Source organism: Hermetia illucens, chromosome 1, assembly GCF_905115235.1.
Source record: "Hermetia illucens chromosome 1, iHerIll2.2.curated.20191125, whole genome shotgun sequence".
NCBI classification, from domain to species: domain Eukaryota; kingdom Metazoa; phylum Arthropoda; class Insecta; order Diptera; family Stratiomyidae; genus Hermetia; species Hermetia illucens.
In genome coordinates, this window is record NC_051849.1 from 126,756,021 (window position 1) to 126,764,088 (window position 8,068).

General features: G+C 39.7%; 1 protein-coding gene across 1 annotated transcript; it reads right to left on the reverse strand.

Annotated features, from left to right (window-relative positions):
- Window positions 1–833: 833 nt before the first annotated feature.
- LOC119661515 (protein SCO1 homolog, mitochondrial) lies at window positions 834–7,831 on the reverse strand. The gene is made up of 3 exons (XM_038070891.1): window positions 7,112–7,831; window positions 1,140–1,342; window positions 834–1,081 (listed from the first exon to the last, which is right to left on the reverse strand). The coding sequence occupies exons 1-3, from the start codon at window positions 7,515–7,517 to the stop codon at window positions 932–934; spliced, it is 759 nt and encodes a 252-aa protein (XP_037926819.1). The 5' UTR covers window positions 7,518–7,831; the 3' UTR covers window positions 834–931.
- Window positions 7,832–8,068: the final 237 nt, after the last annotated feature.

The following is an 8,068-nucleotide window of genomic DNA, read 5'->3' on the forward strand; positions in this document are numbered from 1 at the left end:
ATGCATTAAGTGCGGTAATTTGTAAAAATGTAGCCTAAAGCAAGATATTGAAAAATGAAATTAACTTCCAAATAGGAAATACGAGTATATAACATTAAGTTTATTTACAATATTGGCATTTACATGCTCACGACGCCAAAGTGTTACATCGCACTATACAAACCAACACAAAGACTCAATATGATTTAGTAAATAAGATGCTGGAATGCACAAATAATGTAACATATCAGTTCCAATAAACTAATGCCGAATTCCAATAAGAATGCATTGCTTATCGGAACTAAAGAACAAACAAGGATCGTTTTTGGCAAGATTTACATAATATTAGCCTGCCTATATAATATTAGACTCAGCTCACATTAGATTTGTTACTTTTTCGTTGCAATTGAAACTAACTAATCAATTAATGGCTTTCAAACTGAACATAAAGATCACCATTTATGTTTAAATCCGGTTATTCCCAATGATTGCTACTTCCTAAAACCCTCCCGGAGAACTACGCACGTATGTAATTTAACGCCACACTAAAGGAGAGCGCGCAACATAGCGAAGCTCACGACGCAACGATGTGCACTGTTCGACATCTCCCATCGTAATGACCCTTACGGTGCGACGATGTGCACTCCTCGAAATCTCGCAAGGAAATGAAGTTGCCGATCGGTTGCTGCGTCGTGGCAAACGAACCGCTAACTTGGTCACCAACTTAGTTTGTCGTTTGTGGGCGCTTTAATACGGGTCTTTGGATAATGTCTTCAGCCTATTGTTAGACTGATCGCCCCTCGAACCGGTTAAGCGGAAAGAAGTAGATATTCTAAATACATAAAATCAAAAGGTTTCAGAAATATAAGATTTGGTTAATTTTATTATACGTTTCGTATTAATTCTACTAATTTAAATTACACTAAAAAGCTTTTCTCTTGTTGAATTTGTTTTATGAAAACCATGAATTCCGCGCACCGTTCCACTTGGTAATGTTGATGAGAATTGAACTGACGATCTGATCTGCTGTCCGATTTTGACCATAGTAATCCACAAATTCACCATCTGGATTGACTAAATACATAATAATTGTATGATCAACCTGAAAAAATTAACGTTTCGTTATCATCACATTTATGATTGCACAACTTTGCATTTACAATGTAGTCATTATCTTTATCTCTAGGTCCAGCACTGAAATACACACGAAATGCTTTACAAACTTTTTGCACTTGGTCCACAGATCCTGTTAACCCTAAAAGTTTTGATGAAAATTCCTTCACATAGTTTCCAACAACCTCTGGTGTATCTCGTTGAGGGTCAACAGTAATAAAAATGGGTTGGATTTGAACTTTTGACTTTTCTGGAAGAGAAACAGTCAAAATTTTGAAAAATCAAGTTATTATATACTTTTACATATTGTCGCGAAAAAATTTATAAAAAAATAAAATCCGGATATATGCCATATTCTTAAGGAAAATGAATGCCGAATTACCCAAAAATTAGCTGACAAAACAAATAAGATGTGCCTATCTAACTACATCCGACACTCTGCTCCACAATGATGGTAATATGGTCGACACAGTAGGATCCAGAGCGGAAACCTACCTGCTCTTTGTTTATCAAATATTCTGGGTGTTCTTAATGCAGCAGCTAATATTTATTTAATGGTACCAAACAAGGCATCATACATACTATACTTAGTACAAAAATATACAACATACATTTCGGTAACCTATGCGAAATCAGACATAAAATTCTGCATTTGTTTTCTCTATTAAACTTAAGCGAGTTGAGTTGAGCTGGTATACTAAGTAGAAGTTGAATGAACAGCATTTGTTTATGGGTTCGTTAGAACTAATCTCAACAGGCAAATAGGAATGACTTTCTTGATGAAATGGTCATTGCATTTAAAAGACTAGTCTGTATTTGTAAGATAGAAGGTTGTGAGCATCTAGTGGATCGTAAAAATCTCTCAAAGCGAAAAGCGTATTTGGTGACAAATATTTTTGAACTCTTTTGCGTGCCCCTTAATGAAACCGCTTGCCTATTAACCACGAATAACACTTTGTTATATTGCAAGTTAAAAAGGATTTTGTTGTCCAAAATTACACCATGGTCTTTGATATGGTCAATTCTATTCAGTTCTACTTCGTTAAGGTAGAAAAAATTTGCTGTAATTGTATTTTTACGCGCAAAGCTTTTTACCTGGCAGTTTTTAACATTGAAATATAGATTATTCTGATGAACAGTGGTATAGTTCAAGGGATTGGAGTTTGGATTAAAGAAATCCTGCATCTGAGTGAGTTTAGATGGTACGGTACAATTTTAAATCATCAACATGGAATAGATGAGGAATGTCTGTTAAACCCGCGATAGGGATGTAATGAATATATTAAAGAGAAGACTAAACGCATTGCTAGGAGTTACAAGCAGACTACTTACTAGAAAAGAACACTGGTGCTCTGAGGTGGCGGTGAGGAAGACGGGGCAGCAACCTTGTCGACTAAACCAAGTGACCGAGGAGAACCTCACTTTGGTTTGCTGACCGTGATGCAGTAGACGAATGCTAAAAAGGCCTATTAGGGCGATTAGACTCAAATCAGCACGGGGACTCATCTGAAGTGGAAATTGCCGGTAACATGGGGTTGTGGTGACCTCCAAGCGAACAGAGACCTTTGGGCCCCGGCGTTGTGTTGCGTTTAAACACGAGTGCCGTACTCCTTAGTTCGGTAGAGATTTAGGTGTCTTGCATCCACCAGTATTAATAAACTAAGCCATGCACCCAGGATAGACTGGTACCGTTGTGCTTGCCCCGGGGCTCTGATTGTGGTCACAAAATCAATCCGTGTCTTGAGAAGACCGTGGAGTTAAGTCCACGAGATGGATACTCACGTAAGAGTAAAACTGGTTGCGGAAGTATAGTAAGAATTAATGGGCAATATATCACGTCTATGCGGATTGCTCACCGATTTAGAGTTGACAGAAGCTTTTCCATCCAACATGCATAGTTCACATGACCGGCGCCGGTGGTGAAGTTACAGAAACCTATAAACCTTTGCAATTATTGCTACGGCCTCAAAGCTAATGTTACCGCGCCACATGGCTAACCAAATTATAGAAAGAGCACCAGTAACAGTAAGGAAACTATGAAAATATTTCTTGAAATATTAGTGCTTAGAAGTTGACATATCTGGCCTGAAAATATTTTCTTCGTCAGATTGTTATGAAAGAACGTGATGTGAGTCTAGCAGAGGATTGGAAACTTGTAAAAAGAAAATTACATTAATGCTGGTATTCCAGCTATTTGTAATTCTAGCCTTTGACAACAAAACTTCCATACAGTTCGCTCATCAAAACTTCATTCCAACAAGCACTTACAAACTACTCTGGTAACCGGTCCCCTTCTTGGACTAAGCACCCAAGTTCGTTTTATGAAGAAAACGCGACTTGCGGTTTTGTCTAGTGCAGAGGCGGAAAGTTATACACATTCGCAAACACAACAGGTGCGATCAACATGTAGGAACCACTTCGGTCACGCTGCCCCCAGCACAGGGGTGAAGCATTCTCTCATGAATAGCCTATTCCATGAGCGGAACCACAAGTCGTTTTTCTATTTTGGTTCAAAGTAAATTTCATATATTCCCATGAAATACCAGGCGGGCTAAAAACTGCGTAGGATAACATAGAAAAAATTTTTTTTTATAAAATTTGATTTTATTCTTCAATACACTCGAGGGCGATACACCGATTTTAGCGATCATATCATTTTTCGATCCGCTGTCAAAGGATAGTATAGGTCGAAGGGCAAAGCATAAATTGATATCCACAATAGAGCATAAAACCTGGAAGACGCCTGCTAAACCAACACCAACAGTTCTACTACCAAACCCTATCTCAACCTCCACGTGGTCATCGTTGGAAGTTCTTTCTTAACGAAAAACTGCAGGCAGAGAAGGGTGAAGGCGAGTCTCCCTCCCATAAAAACGGGACAAATAATAACAACGGGTCCTACAGTTTGAGGTTTGGGTAGAGCCGACAATCTTTCAAGGAAAACCAACGTTACGTTAAGTTTTGTGCATTTTTTCATGGAACGTGTATGGAGTAAATGTATGCCTCAATAATAATAATAATCGTTGGCACAACAATCCATATTGGATCAGGGCCTTGAAGTGTGTTAGAGCACTTCATTCAAGACCGTGACGGTATACTACAGTAGACTGTAGGAGACAATGTGGTCAGCATTGCGCTCGCCCGAGATTATTACCCTGATTTAACTCAGGTACTCATTCACAGCTGAGTCGACTGGTATCCGACGTCAAATCACGATACAAATCCCTCTGCCACCAGCGAGATTTGAACCGCGACTTTCCGTACGACAACCTTGTGCTCTAACCACTCAGCTATCCGGACGCCTCAATAACCGCAGCTAGTAGACGTCCTGGTGAAGAAGCATCAATAAATGATCTTCACAACCACTTGAAGAACGTTATCCTAAATACACAGACATACTTGGCCCCAGTCGCAGAAGGAGTCGGAACGGCTAATTCGACGATGAATATAAGCTAGCAACGGAACGGAATAATGCTGTATACCGAGTATGTTGCATTCTCAAAGAACACGGGCACACGCAGAGATTTATCATGAACTCCGTCGAGCGGAGAAGCGACTTCACAAAGGAAAAAGGAAGCCTATGAAAACCAACAAGTTTGTGAACTCGAAAAGGACAGAGAGCAACAGCATCACGCGCGCAAGTTTTACCAACAAATCAGCAGGATGAAGCCTTATACACCTCGATGCTCATCCTGCCGAGACAAAGAGGGAAATCTGATTTCCGACAAGATGGGCATATTGGGTTGAGTACTTTGATGAACTACTGAACAACCAGAATATAGGTGAGTTGAAGGTCCCGTCAACTGAAGACGACGGACAAATATTGCCACCACCAAGCATGCAAGAAACAGTCCGTGCAATTCATCGGCTTAAAAATCATAAGTCGCCGAATTTGTTAAATATGGAATTTGTTACTAGGCCGGATAGCCCCATACGCCCAGAAAATCATTGAGCGATACCAAAGTGGGTTCACTCCAGGCAAATCAGCAACTTAGATTTTCTCAATTGCACCATCTTTTCATCAACTTCAAGGCCGCCTATGACAACACAGCGAAGGTAAAACTGGCATGGCAAAACGGCCATGAGAAAATTCAATATACCGATGAAATTGATAAGATCGACTAGGCTGACCCTGACCAATTCGGTGGGCCAGATAAATGCAGCAGGACCACTCTCGAGACCATTCAACATTATCAACGGTCTAAGACAAGGGGATGCCCTATCAGGGGTCCTCTTTAACCTGGCCTTGGAGAAAGAGATTCCCGATGAAGATATCAATACTAGAAGCACCATCCACTTCAAATCCACCTAACAGCTGGCCTACGGTCACGATATTGACATTATAGGAAGAACAACCCGGCGCGAGATCTTGGACTGCGCATTAATGAAGGCAAGACGAAGTACATGGTGGCAATGTCCACGCCAAAGAAGGAACCAACAACATCGAATTGCATTGGTCAAACCAAAATAATAAAGATATGAGAGTACAACTTTGAGACCGTTGAAAATTTCTCCTATTCAGGGACGGAAATCACAACCGATAACAGCTATGATGATGAAATCCGCGCACGGTTGTTCCCTGCCAACAGAGATTATTTCAGATCTGGAGAATACGGTGGATGGGGAAGCATTTCGAAGCCCAATTCATGCAATTTTGCCACCGTTTTCATTAATTTGTGACATGGTGCATTGCCTTGATGAAACAGTACTTCCGTTTTCTTTAAATGGGGCCGTTTTTTCCACGATTTCATCCTTCAAACCCTCCAATAACGATATGTAATAGTCGCTGTTAATGGTTTTTCCCTTCTCAAGCGAGCCGATGAATATTAAAACATGCGCATCCCAAAATACTGATGCCATAGCTTTGCCAGCCCACTGTTACGTCTTTACACGATTTGGAGTCAGTCCACCACGTGTAGTCCAATCAGATGACGATCGTTTCGATTCTGGTGTAAAAAATGGTGCCATATTTCGTCCATTGCCATATATCGACTTATAAGTTCCGATTTTTTATGGAGGGTGGATTTCAAACACTGCTCCAAATCGTCAACTCCTTATTTTTCGTCGATTGTGAGCTCGTGCGGCACCCACTTTGAACAGTGCTTCCGCATACCCAAACATTCATTCACGATATGCTCATTTATGATATATATTTAAAAAAATACAGTTGTTTTTCAAAAACTCCCTTTGCGAGTTTTGCTAGATTGCATCAAAGAAATATTTTCCGTCATTAGTGATAATAAGGCAGGGAGTCTATTTTCTTTTTAGACATTTATAACACGAATTAAAAAGTTAATATTTCAAATATACACATATATAGCGATAATGACGAAGACGAGCTTCCTGTTTTCAATGCAACTCTCTCTAAATAAGGTCTTTTCCTTGCAAGGAATTTAGCTAATCATTTTGAACTAGATCCTGATAAAGAACGAGCTGCGAAATTTCAACGATCTAAAGTTGTTAATGGCATATTAGAAGGAACATTATAATGGATTATCACGAAATCAAACACAAACTTTCATAATGGATTTTGTTTTAAGAACTGCTGGATTATCAACAATGGGAAATTGAAACAATAGAGAGATAATTTCCCAAAAGGATGAGTAAAATAATTCTAATGATAGCAGTGATATTGCAGTCGTCCGCAAACGTATACGTTTGTTGTCAGAAAGCGACGATGAATGAAGTTATTACTTGCTTATTAATTATTTTCTGATGCTATTTTCTTTTATCCAATTCATATTTTTTTTATAATATATAATGCATTCAAATGTGTAAATAAATATTCAAGTGAACTCTAACAAGAATGTTTTAATATTGTTTAATTTAAAGTTGCTGTTTTGGGTCGGGAACCAATCCACTACTTTTCCGTTTAGTTAATATCGTTGTTACACGATTTTATTGCGATATACGTTCGTGTAAAAAGAGAATTAGGTATATTATCTATTACCTAATAATCATTCATTTTCGAACAAATTCATTGAAAATACAGATTGAATGAAAGTAATTTTCAATTTACCTAATCCATCTACAGCTGTTGCCATTTTCTCAAGTTCATCAGGGCAAATATCAGGACAATGTGTAAATCCGAAGTAAATCAGCAACCATTTGCCTCTGAATTCCTCTGACTTTCTCACTTTCCCATTCGAATCAACCAATTCCCACTCGCCGCCAATCGAGGCCTTCCCCAGCATACGCCGACGTTCTTTAATCCTCGCTGCCTCCTTCGCCTGCTTCAAGTAATACATGAACGCCCCTAGCCCAGCTCCGCCAACAGCAATCACGCCCAAACTCTTCCACGATATCGGCCCTTTCCCTTTTCCAGCATCTGTCGCCTGAAATCGTATCTGATGTGCAAATTGTCTCTTGTTGCCCATGACAATTGGGACAAGCGAATTTCGCAGCCGCGCGAAATGCCGCGACATTCTTAGGAAATAGCAATTGCCGGGATTATTTCGAAAACGATTGCTACCTCGTGTCTTTAAACGAAAGTACACTATATCTTAAATAGCTTTCGAAACTACTAGGTAATTTACGAAATCCATATACAGTAACCTGTATGTTTGTCAAGTTATACTTTCAGCACTGAACGAAAAATTCATCGCTTGCCATTTCAATATGAACCAACACTGTCATCCAACCGGCTTGTCTAAAACTAAGTTATTTGACTTTGAAATTATTCGAAAGCACACGTCCAGTCGAAGCCGGCAAGGTTCGACTTTGACAACTATCATTTCGAACGTCACTCTCATTAGCCGCGTACGGCTTAGGTACTCGCAATACCACCACCGCGGTGAACGCCGTTCCATTTGCTTGTCAGCTTCTTGATTCACATTTCAAATGGCCGGGCGGGGGGTTCAAGTGGGCGTTTAACTGTCATGGGATGTTTTTAGCGAACTCAACTAAGTGAGCTTCCGAGAGATTATGATCACTTCTATGATTTCGTCTTTCCCAAAACAACATAGCACCGAGTACC

What these genes read in the sequence shown, in the direction of transcription:
- LOC119661515 (XM_038070891.1), bottom strand. Translation starts at nt 7,517, where the DNA reads ATGTCGCGGCATTTCGCGCGGCTGCGAAATTCGCTTGTCCCAATTGTC. An exon ending in AACAGCTGTAGATGGATTAG is followed by an intron (nt 1,343 to 7,111) that starts GTAAATTGAAAA and finishes TTTCTCTTCCAG; the next exon opens with AAAAGTCAAAAGTTCAAATC. An exon ending in ATAAAGATAATGACTACATT is followed by an intron (nt 1,082 to 1,139) that starts GTAAATGCAAAG and finishes TAATTTTTTCAG; the next exon opens with GTTGATCATACAATTATTAT.